Genomic DNA, 12,328 nt, shown 5'->3' with positions numbered 1-12,328 from the left:
TTTATGTCTAAAGCAAATGTAATTGGCAGAATGTTATCAATGCTGTTCCAGTATTATAAGGAGTATAGACAACAGAAGTAAAATAAGATTTTCATGGTCATTTTTAAAAGGATATTTGTAAAGTGCTGTCACATTTAGAACAAACATCTTGTACACTACCTGTAAAGTTTAATGTTTTCTATCCTTAATTATCATTACACACGACACTGTTACAAAGCGGAAGGTTGACCCTTAAGGAAAAGTTATAATTGTTTTAATAAAAGTCGCCCACACAGTGCAGTCAAGAGTAAAACACCAAAACCCATGAATTTTACATTTAAATAACAATAAAATAATAAAATCTAAATTTGCAATCTTGAAATTAACACAGAGCATAGTTTTCTTATAAATATTCATTTCATATGCAAGACCGGAAGGGATAAAATAGTAAGGTCTAGTAATCCCAAAGGGGATGGGCCAAATCTTTTTGTACAGAAATAAAAAGTAAAAAAGGAATGTAACCATTGTATTTCCTTGTTGGAGCAAAGCACGGAAGCAAACTATTAGCTGAGATGGAAGGCCACACACAGCGCTAACATGGCCAGCTGTGTGCCGCCACATTATCATAAGCCTCAAATGTTTCCATAATGCTTCTGTACATCTGTGCCTTTAAAAGTCAGACCCCAACAGGCTGCCCTCTGAGAAACAGTGGATAAGATAACAAGTGGATAACATAGTCGATAAAAAACTTAAATGCCATTGAACTGCTGTGGCATACAGAAATGAAAAGATTATTGGCACATAATGTAAAAGTTGTTTTCATCTTTAGGATTATTGTCACTTATTTTATTGCATATATTTAATAGGGCTAAAGTAAAAAATAAGCTCCAAGGGAGTATTTTCTAGTCATCGTCCTTAAAGACACATTAAGCCAGGTATAAACTTTGATATATTGTAGGCAAAATAAAGAAAAGCAAGAGATGGGAATTTCCAGTCAGGAAAAAGAAGACTGATAATTTTCCTGTTGTGAATAGTTGCTTTGAATGCAAATGTCTTCTACTCCAAGTTGGAATTCTTTTTTTACACTGCCCAGATAACAAAGAAGATCTTTGATGCTACTGTAGCCAGCCTTTCCACTGGCATTGTGCGGTGGCATCATAATGGGAAGAGCTGGTGGATTTCCAGTGATATCAATGCTGCCATTGATCTACAGTATGGCAAAGTGCATACTTCATATGATCAAAAAATATTATGTCATTAGGAATTTGTATCTCTTATTACCCCTGAAATAAATATCTTCAAAGTACGTAATACTAGGGGCATCGTCTTTATCTATTTATCTAGATCAAGAGATTTTCTTTATTCTTTCCACTACCCCTAAATATAAATGTGTAATACAAAACAGTCAGAAACTGAGGCTCTAATGTGGATTCAACATTGTGAATGGTTGAATCCACATTATGTCCATTTTGTTGGCGTTCTCCAACATCACATACTTAATTTATGTAGAAGGTCTTGGACTGTGAGTTTCCTTAGTTTGACAGTTCACTCAATATCCGCATTGACGTGAACAAGAAGTCCTATCAACACTGACATTACCAACCTGACCACTGCCCGAATCAGGTTGAAATGTTCCCAAGCTTATTACAGCAGGGTCAAACTATTCCACTTGTGTAAATTAATTGCATGTTCAGATACCCTGTAATGACTGCCCTGTAGCAATCACTTGACATGTGGATCAACCTTTTCAGTTTTTTTACTCATATCGCAGTCAGTGGATTTGATGGATCTGACAGGAGAAAGTAACAAAATCCAAACACGGATCCAAGACAATTTCCTGTGGTTTAGTAATAATAAACAATGAAAGGAAGGATCTGCACATCACCGGCTACAATAAAGTCCATTCGAAAGCAGAGACGTTTTGGGCAGAACCCTTCGTCCTAAAAACAAACCACCTAAAAGTGATCTTCAGTTAAAACACACCCATACAAAAGAGGTAAGACACAAAACTGTGTCATCTCCATTCAACAATCACCAGAAAAGACAAAGAGTCGACAATTTACTGCTGTGGACGGTTGCATCAACCTTTAGACCAGGGGTGTCAAACTCAAGGCCCGGAGGCCAAATCCGGCCCGTGACTTCATTTTCTGTGGCCCCACAAGAGCTTGCAAAGAATATAATATGTTTATTACTGTATGCCGATTTACAGAAGCACGTTGCCCACAAACTACATGTCCCACAATGCATCTCGAATTTGACTTTTTAAAATTTGACTTTTTTTCCCAAATGTCAAAATGTTTTTCTTTTTTTTGTGACTTTTTGTTCCATAATTTGGCTTTTCTTTTTAAATCATTTTGTGACATTCTCACTGAAGAGACTTGCAATTATTTGCCCTAGACTTCCGCTTTCAGACGTAGTTAATTATGAAGTTATTATTTTATACATATTAAATATTTCTATATGTATTTCTATATAGTCTTAAAGTTACAACCGGCCCTTTGAGTGCAACCACAATGTTAATGTGGCCTGTGATGAAATTGAGTTGGACAACCCTGCTTTAGACATTTAAAAAAAATCTATACCAGTTTAAGTGTACTACGGTATATATAGTATTTAGAATATATTTCACTGTTTGGAAAGAGTATATAGCAGCTTCAGTTTCTCATCTCATGAGATAACTGTCTCAAGGCAAGGAAAAGCAGTACAAACGTTCTCAATTTATCATACAGTTATGAGTTTTACAAATGGCTAAAATATGTGTTGCTGCTGCCACAGCTCGAAGTTACTTATCTATCTTCGATGCTGGTAGTACTGTCTGTTACTCCAAACTGAAGCTTTTAAACCGCTGATCTGCCGTAGGTAAAACACTGACTGTGGATAAGTCCCCTTTAATGTCAGCACACATGGAGATTCACTCACCAGAGGGGGCGCTCTCACACTCCTGTAGGTTACACTTCTGGATGCTCTCCGGGCACAGCTCAGGATCACATTGGGCTTGATCCACTTCTTCGTCTGTCTCTGTCTTTGTGTTCATACATTTGATGAGTCGGCGCTGCACTCCGCCACCGCAAGAAGCCGAACACTGCAGAGAAAGTTTACACTCATTTTCAGATGTTTTACTGGACATTGCTTCTTTCTGCAGAACATTTTGTGATTTCACATAAAATATTCATAGTTATAGATTCTAGAAACATTGGTTTTGTTGACTTTTATCTGTATCAGTGAACATGATGGGGTGCTCTAAGGAGTTGCAGTACTTCATGGAGGTTAACAACAAGGCTTTTTTATTAACTGAATTAGAGACTTTAGGTTTCAGTTAAATGTGGAAATAGTGGATATCTTATATTTTTTTGTTTGTACGTGTTCAATGATAATTGTTATATAACTGATTATTTGGATTTTCATTGGCTGTGTTAAGTTTTAAGACTTTCAGGCTCTAGAAAGGTAGTTTTGTCGTCACTGCTCATATTGTTCAGGATTTTAAACGATTACATAGAAAGACCCTTTGTGGACTGGAGTCATAAGAGAGACAGGGAGGAACTGATATCGGTGTAATTGTCACAATCCCCAGTGTGGGTCAGGCTATTATAAGCCGACTGCCTGCTGATGTTTGACTGTGCATATACCACACGGATCATAAGTATTAATGTGGGTTTCAGAGATAGAAATGCTTCCCACAGTGAGGTAATATACCATTATCTGTACATTTTTTAAATGCTGCTGTCTCTAACTCCATGTGACAGAGGCAGGAATACTACAGGATGCGTAGGCTTTGAGAAGAAACTCTTGACCCAAAAGGCAAATAATGAAAGGGTTTTTAATAATTCATGTTTTTTCTGTTGCTTCACAGTTTTCTTTATTGTTTTTTATTGTCAGTTCACACCACATCATTTCTATGGCTATTATAGATTTATTAAATACTTATCCCTTTTACATGTTGCCACTCCTTAATCCTTTGACCACTCTTTTTATCTTTTCTTTCTTCTTATCCTCCCAACCAAGCATAGTAGTGAGGCCTCAGAGGTCCAAGACTATCTTCAAATGTGTTAGAATTCCTCCATAACCAAACCTACTTCTTCACACAAAAGTTAGATCTCTAAGCCAATAACAGGGTTTGATATCTGGTTATATTACATTATTTACATTAAAACACTGTATGAATTATCCAGTGACCATGAACGGGATACAAGGTTTAGAAAAATAATAGTGAGGTGAACATGATAACAGAATAATTCATAGATTTTTACATGTTCAATTTCGTCTTGAAATTGGTCTATAAATCATCATTCTGAGTTATTCTCCATTTGTTGGTTTGCATGTGCATGTGTGCGTGCGTGTACCTGTCCCCATGATCCAGTAAGCCACTGAGCACACGGCTGACTGCTACATGATTGGATGTTGCTGGGCTGGAGGGCCACATCACATTGATCCTCTTCTGGACAGGTGACCATACGCTGCTGCTCACCTCCGCCACACACCTCAGAGCACTGAAACACACACACAGTTCCTGAACTTCAGTAAAAGACATTTGATTTTGGTAATCTAATTTCACACAGACTTGATTCTTGTTCAGGGTTAAACTAAAGGCAAGTTAGATTTAGGACTTTAAGACTTTCTCTAATGCCACCCAAAATGTCATTTAAGGCCAATTTCACATACAATTTATCCACTATCGGAGGCATTTAGAGTAAGTTACCCTTTTGCTTCAAAAAGGGGAAATGTTTCATCTTTGTGTTTCTGTCTTTATTGTTACATAATTATTGCAAGGTTCAAAGCCAACTTTTTGGTGAGTTCAAATACTTGTGATAAGCTACAAAAGCCTTCATTTCTTGTTTCACTTCTAAGGACAGCTACACTACCTGCCTTGAATGAATGAACTCAGAAGAGCACATATACAATAAATGTACAGCAACATAGGTAAATAGTACTTAATGCTATCAGTCAATGATTACCCATTTCAAACAACCTTCAACCAAGTCTTTGCAAATGGACTTCATTCTGCTCTGAAATTAATAGAAGGCAAACAGCTACCAGGAGGGTAGGAAGAAATGCTTTAAAAGATGTAGACAGTATGTGTAATCCTTTAGGAGCATGGTATCTTTTGATGCAATCTTGAAGTATTTTGACACTCTTGCCTCAACCTTCAATTGCAAATACAGGGGAAATGCCTGAGAAGATTAAGTCACGTCTAGCAGACACCAGAATGCACAAAATGCCATTTTCCTCTCATTATTTTCTCAGGATTACTCACCTGGCCCCAGGACGAGGTGTACCAGTCGAGACACGGCTGAGGGTTACAGGTCGTTTTCGTTTGTGGCCTGGAGGACATGGCCCGGCAGTGGAAAGGTCGGAGAGGTCTTTGATCCCGCAGGTCAAAACACTGGACCTCTCGTGATTTAATGCCTCCTTTACAATTCTTGGAACACTGAGGGAAGACATGGACTGATTGTTATTCTAATATCACGAACAGCTGGAGCTTGTAAGTATTCAGTGGTAGTGGGTCTAAGGAAACTGGTTCTAACGGGTTTCATCACTCATACAAAAAGATTGGCTAAAGTGATCGATAGTTGCATTCAAGAAAAAAACTGCAGTCTCGGTGTCCTTTGACATACTACACAAGATAACCTTTGACATGAATGACGAAAAACATTAAACATTTATAACAAGAATATCCTATCAAGAAAACCTTTTTTAGGTAAACCCTTCTCTGGGTCTGAACACCTCATTTGTTCAAGATAGTTTATCTTTCTCGTATTTTGGGATCATCAGTCATCATCAGTGATTATTAGAATATTTAGCAAGAGTCTACAGTCCAAAATACAATATAAAGTAAAGTTGATCTGGTTATGACACTGGAGAGAAAGCTAAAATATCATTTAAGTTATTACAATCTACTTTATCTCAAAGTAGACATGAATTTTTGTTCAAAATGTTATGCCAATACATCCAGTGGTTCAATTGGAGTCAATTCAATTGAAACTACAAATGTGAATCTGGTGACGCTAGATAACCTTTATTCCCTGTGAATCATGAATGTGTTTGCCAAATTTTTGGGGAATCCCTTTGATAGTCTTTGAGATATTTTAGCCTGGACCTGAAGAGTTAGAGCGACCAACATTGCTATCCCTACAGACAGCACTTAATAAATACCTCTTGCTGTGCATATAAACAAAATAGATAAAAAGAACAGGGTAAAAATATGTATAAACAAGATCCACAAGTAGTCTAACCTCACTCCATTCTTCTAATTTCCATGTGGAGCAGGGGCGCAGGTAGCACCTCTGGGCTGGCGCTGGCCTCTTGGCGGAATCGCAGCCAGAGCCGGAGCCAGTGCTGCAGGCCAAAGTCCTCCAGATGGCCCCCAGACCACAGCTGGTGGAGCACTGCCCACAAATGTAGTAACACATGAGAACACTAATTACACGTAGTAATTTCAGGATTAGACGTGAGAAAAGCTCAAGCACAACAAACCTCACTGATACTGTAACAATGTCATGTGAAACTTTACATTTGTAAATCCGGCTGAAAACATCTAAGGAATATGCAAATAAAAGCACAATCTTAAAATGTACTTCTGTTTGAAACAGTTGGGAGTTTTAAACAGAGGCCATTTTTTATCAAAAGTGCCATATATTTATTATATAAATTGACATCAGCTGCATAAACTTAAGGCAAAATGGGGTCTCCAAAGAATTCAAATGTGTACAGGGACCAAAACTAAACGCTGTGTCTGCATGATAAAAGCAGATGCAGACAGAAATGATGAGACACAGCTGTGCTTCATCCCACAGTTTAAGTACAACACCAGAACATGTTGACGCAGACTCACAGCACTCCAGTTGCCGGTGACCCAGTAGGCAGCTGTTGTCACTTGTGTGGAGGCTGAAGTTGGAGCAGATGTTGGCTCTGGAAGCGGCCACACAATAGGTGGATGGTTTGGCAAAATGGGCAGAGCAGGTGTAGGTGTTTCCATGTGCTGCACTGGCATTGTGTTATGTTGAGGAGGGGTTTCTGTGGCTGTTGTCAGCTGGTATGAAGAGTCCTGATCATTGTCACTGCTGCTCCCAATCATCGGGGGGACGATTATTTCATTGTAATCAAAATCAGCTGAATCAAACGTAGGAGTTCGGGATGTGGAATCTGCTCCAGTTCTCTCTGTGAAGGTGGGCTTTGTCTGTATTTGTTTAACTGTAGCTGGCAAGAAATCATCTGGAGAAGGCGGAGTGGCTCCCTCCAGGTTTGTAGGAGATACAATTTCTGTTGCAGTTAACGACGTGTAGTCATCAGAGGCCTCTCTGTTACCTGAGGCTTGCAGAAAGGGAATGGGAAGAGGAGTGGATGTCTCCGAGGCAGGAAGTGAGGTTGTACTGAGGTCAAGGTGTGCCTCCCATAAATTACCCTCGCTAGTGGCATACAACGTATTAAAATAAGTCTGATCCAAGTCCAAATCCTCCAATGTGAAGGCAGTTTGCAATGTTTGGCTGGTTGTTTGAGGTATTTCTGAAGCACTTTCGTCCAGATGCACTACAGTCTTAACTTGATTTATTGATTCTTGTGTAGGAGAGACTGAAAAATATGGACTGTCTACATCTTCCTCTCCCGCATTGATATCTGGACTTAGCGTGCTTTTGTCCTCGTAGCTGTAATTATATTCTTCATCTTCCTCCGTCCCCTGAGCCCCTACTGTTTTCAAATCAGTCTTGATAGTGGTTTTATGGCCGAGAGCGTGGTCAGCATACTTTGCAGTCCCTGTGACATCCTGAGTTTGATTTTCCTCCTCATTGAAAATGTCATCGTTTTTTTCCGACTCCTCCACATATTGCTCCCACTTGGCATCCTGTGTGGGCTCCTCGGTAGTGAAAACCAGATCAGGAATTGAGCTTATTTTTTCAGGCCACCTCACATCCTCATCATGTGTCTCTTTAAGTGTTTTTGAATGCTCGGTTGTAGACAATGGCGGCGAGCGAGTGGTAGATACAGGCAGAAGGTAATCCTCGGATAGGAAGTCGTCCAAATGTTCAGAATTTGTTTGCACGGACTCCTTTGTTGATGAATTTCCATTGACCTTCGTTTCGTCCTGACTTATGTTCTGTGGCTCTTCAGTTCTCAAAGTGTTGGCAGTGGCCTTTGAGATTGTAGAAATGGCTGAAGGAGCTTTTGTAGTTTCAATGTAATTGTTTTCTTGTATGCTGCTGGTTGGCTTGGCCCCCTCTGGAGGACCAACTCTGTCCCCTGAATCTTTTACATCACCCTCAAAGTCATCCGATAAGTCTTCATGGAAGTTGATAAAATTATAGTCATAGTAAAAATCATCCACTTGAACAGTGTTTTCTGGAGAATGATTGATATTTTCAATGTTATTGTGGTAGTGGAAGTCTCCCTCAACAATGTTGTTAAGATTATTGCTGTTACTTCTTGGCTGGGCTCTGGTGGTGCTGTGTTTGGGGGGAGGTTTGACTTCAGGGATAGAGTTAATTTCATTAAGCACTTCTTTGCTCGACCAGCCACTTCCAGACAAGTCGACCCCTCCAAAGTTATCCACCGCCACTGCACAGTCCTGGATGTAGCAGGAAGTGACAGCGAGGGGCTTCTTCTGAGGGTCACAATCAATGCCGGTGTTTCTAGAGCAGGTTAAATTACGACGGCGTACTCCACTTCCACAGGTCAACGAACACTGCATGGAAGAAAAGACACATCAGATCACCAAGTCACACTTTCTTAAAGATGTAGTCTTTTACATTAAGTGCAACTATTGTAGTCATAGCAAAGAAACAAGCTACATTTCCTTCCTGGAGCTTCAGTGTCTTGTACTTGTCAATCAAAATCCTTGCAGCTTTAGGGAAACAAATTATCATTTTAGTAACCCTGGATTATGGACTAACCTGTACTTCACAACTGTCATACAACCAGAATTGTAGGAAAACATTAACACCCCTTCGTTGAGGCTTCAAATTATGTGTGATTATGTGTGAAAGAAGGGTAAGAAAATTTTCAAAGAACATGACCTCTGTGTAGTTGCTGCCCTGGTCATGGACCTTAAGATCTGAAGTAATTCAATATGCTGCCTCTGAGTAATCAGTATGTGGCTGTCTGCGTATGCCACTCTCCTCTTTTGCTTTTGTATTTTGAAAGAGCTTAAGATGTTTGAATGTCTGGTCACACATGCCGACAAAATGAAAAATGATTTAAAAAGAACTAGAAGATAAGAGCTTGAAAGGCTTTCTCTATGATTACTACATAGTTTAACATCATCCTTCACAGAAAGACCTTTTCCCAAGCTGTGGGAATTTCTAATTTGTATTTTCATTCCCTGTTCAAACACAATTGCAGACAAACCAAAACCTCATATCCCAACCCAGACTCACCTTCGTCCAGCTGCTGGAGGCCCAGTCTGCAGGGCAGGGGATGTGTGTGTTGCAGGAGGAGAGTGACTCCGGTGTGGGTGTGTGTTCACATTCACTGGGCTGAAGTGCTTTCTGCTCCTCAGCACTTACTGCCTGAATGCAGAGCACCGTCCTTTTACTCAGGCCAGAGCTCCCACAGCTGGCTGAGCATTTCTTCCACTCACCGACCCACCATCTACACACAGACACACAGGAAGCACATTTATTTTCCATTTAAAAAGGCAAATTAAAATGTTTGACGGATTTGCAAATGGGATGAGTCACCAAAGATTCAGTGAGTTTTCAATTGTATTTTACACCAAGCACACAATGAACATGTGTTCAGGGTGATAACACATGTTATAACACATGTTATCACCCTGAACACATGCTGGTCAATAGACATGTCTTAAGTGTTTGTTTTATTTTAGTTGTGAGAGTTCACATTTGGTTAAATTGTTCATTAGCCACTACACAACACAAACAATTATGAAATAATAACCCATGCAATGATTTTCTAGCAGGTCAACCTGAATTCTGGGCCATGATGTCAAATCCCAACCAATGATGAAAATAAAATAATTTATATATTGTTTATTTATCGCACTTGTCCACAACCTATTTCAGAAGCTATGCACATAAAGATAAAACAAATGTTAAACAATTTCATTCGTCAATGATATGAAATAATGTTGATGGACAAAATCATGAAAATAACTTTCATCCACACAAATATTAAAAAAATCCACAAAAAGGGTGTACAGTAGTTTAAGATCTGTGTGTTTTTGCGGTGGTTGCTGATGCATTTGGACACAAGTCCTATTGAGAGTAAATTGAGCTTTTCCAATACTGATTCTACTTCAACTAAACAGGCTGCGGATACAAATAAAGTGCGTAGGTGGAACACTGAAGAGTGGTAATTCACAGCGAACAGCCTGCCAGATGTGTTCAACCAGCTCTTTCACCTCTCATGTCATCCCTCTCTTCATCTCTTAATGACCATAACCTGTTCTACTTCATTTGCCTCTTTAAGTATAAAAAGATGTAGATCGACTTTAAAAGACTAAACTTTTACATTTTGATAACTGTTAGCTACATAAAGATAGTGTTTGAGTAGGAGAACGCCACCTGGCCATAGAAGTATCTGACATTTGGAGCAATCTAGATGCTATTTGAAGTTGAAAGCAAAATATGAAATCTCCCTTAATATAACTGCTTTAGCAAGAAATCTTATTCCTTTTTTTTAACAAGGTATCAATTATAAAGAGATAACGTTTATTTTCCATTACCCTGTAACAAGTATTAAATCATAATTTATAATGTTTTCAGCTTAAAACATGTGACTCAAGCAGTAAATATGGCTTTTGATGTATGGATTATTTTGTAATATGAACACCACAAAGCCTTTAAAGGTTAAGGGGGTGTCTATGAATACTGCATTTGTAATTTTGTCAGAGTTGTCTGGAGGGTAAACTCACATGGCTGGACATGGATCCTTGTCGCAGCTGGTTTGGTTATTGTCAGGCCGGGTTAAAGGGTCACAGAAATGCTCCTCCACTATCCCGGTTGTCTTTTCCACACAGTGAACGATCAGCCTCTGGACACCTGGACAACAAGTGAGAGGAGAGAGAGCGTTTGTAACTCAGCACACACAAAAACACAAGAAAGGCTCCCAGCTTCATTTTGGTCACAATAACAATAGCCTTGTGTCTGACCTGGTACGCTACATGATTAAAAAAGTTAGCATATAGACATAACTGAATACAGAACAATGAATATTTATTGTGCAAAACCAAGACCAACTTTTGGAACTCATAACCACACAACCAGCACTAAAAGCAACGCTGCCGGTTATGCCCACCATGTAGGTAAGTGGCCTATTAAGTGTTGAGACAGCATTACACAAATCAATGCATGAAAGGACTTGTCTCATAAAGCTGTGACAGATGTATCTCCTCTAGCTGTGATACCTCTCTCCAAAATGATTATTCTATTTCCACCCTGTCAGAGAGGGTGACACCTCTGATCTCTGGGCAGCCTCTGTTGAGCTTGAAGTAGAAAAAAAAAAAGAAAAAGGCAGGAAAAATGCCGGAAAAGCCTTGTTGAGCTTTTGTCAAAAATTCATCAGGGGCTTTAACGACACTGTTGTAGATATTTTTGGTCAAATGTATTTTGAAAGTGGGTAAAATCCTGTTCCTGTCACACTGAAACAGGACAAGTACGGTCTTTTAATGTGCTGACTTAAAATAATGAGTCAAATATTTAATTAATATTCTTTTAAGAGAAAAATACACTACTGTTTACTTACAATGACTGATAAAAGACTGAGAAATAGGAATATCATCAACAAAGCGAGAAAAAAGGCTAATTGGTAAAGGTTGGAAAAAGAGAGGCGAGGAGCAGGGGATGAATTTCAGATCAGATTTGTCCGTGAAACTTTACCTTAATGAATGACAAAGAAGCACATTTTGGACTTCCATATAAAGCTGTTTAAGTTCAAGTAGACACCAACTTTTTCTAAACTTGTTATAAAAGCTGTTCACAAAAAGGCAAGGTAAAAAAATCACCAACTTTTTTTCAGGGTAAGCTGAATTTGATTTCTTCTTTGTATTTATTTTTTCTCAATAAACCCTAGAGGCAAGGTTGTTGCATATAATTCTGCCGGGTATTATCTACTGAGCTACAATGGGCAGGTCAAGGGTTTGACCTGCCTATTGGGAAAATGTAAAACGGCATAATTGAATCAATCAATTAAAACATTTTGACGACCTTCCCTCAGATATCTGAGCTGCACTTCCTGACAGTCAATTCAATCTAAAATACATTATTCATAGCAGAGATGTTATACCACAAGTGCAATATATGTGCATAAATATAATAAACATGTTAGAAAGACATACACAAGGATAACAGTGTCCAGTCCATAGCTAGCCAGCAACACAAGGCACATATCATATCATGAATAC

General features: G+C 39.0%; 1 protein-coding gene across 1 annotated transcript in view; it reads right to left on the bottom strand.

Annotated features, from left to right (window-relative positions):
- adamts7 (a disintegrin-like and metallopeptidase (reprolysin type) with thrombospondin type 1 motif, 7) overlaps nt 1-12,328 on the bottom strand; it is a 59,961-nt gene that overhangs the window by 8,148 nt on the left and 39,485 nt on the right. Inside the window, exons 17-23 of the mRNA XM_010783238.1 lie at nt 10,841-10,967; nt 9,345-9,558; nt 6,809-8,653; nt 6,210-6,362; nt 5,231-5,404; nt 4,320-4,466; nt 2,899-3,061 (exon numbers count right to left, since the gene is read on the bottom strand). Coding sequence (XP_010781540.1) covers nt 2,899-3,061; nt 4,320-4,466; nt 5,231-5,404; nt 6,210-6,362; nt 6,809-8,653; nt 9,345-9,558; nt 10,841-10,967 — 2,823 coding nt within the window. The remainder of the gene's footprint in view (nt 1-2,898; nt 3,062-4,319; nt 4,467-5,230; nt 5,405-6,209; nt 6,363-6,808; nt 8,654-9,344; nt 9,559-10,840; nt 10,968-12,328) is intronic.

This window comes from Notothenia coriiceps, unplaced genomic scaffold (assembly GCF_000735185.1).
Source record: "Notothenia coriiceps isolate Sejong01 unplaced genomic scaffold, NC01 NC01_scaffold00024882, whole genome shotgun sequence".
Taxonomy (NCBI): domain Eukaryota; kingdom Metazoa; phylum Chordata; class Actinopteri; order Perciformes; family Nototheniidae; genus Notothenia; species Notothenia coriiceps.
This window is presented reverse-complemented; position numbering and strand designations above follow the sequence as displayed.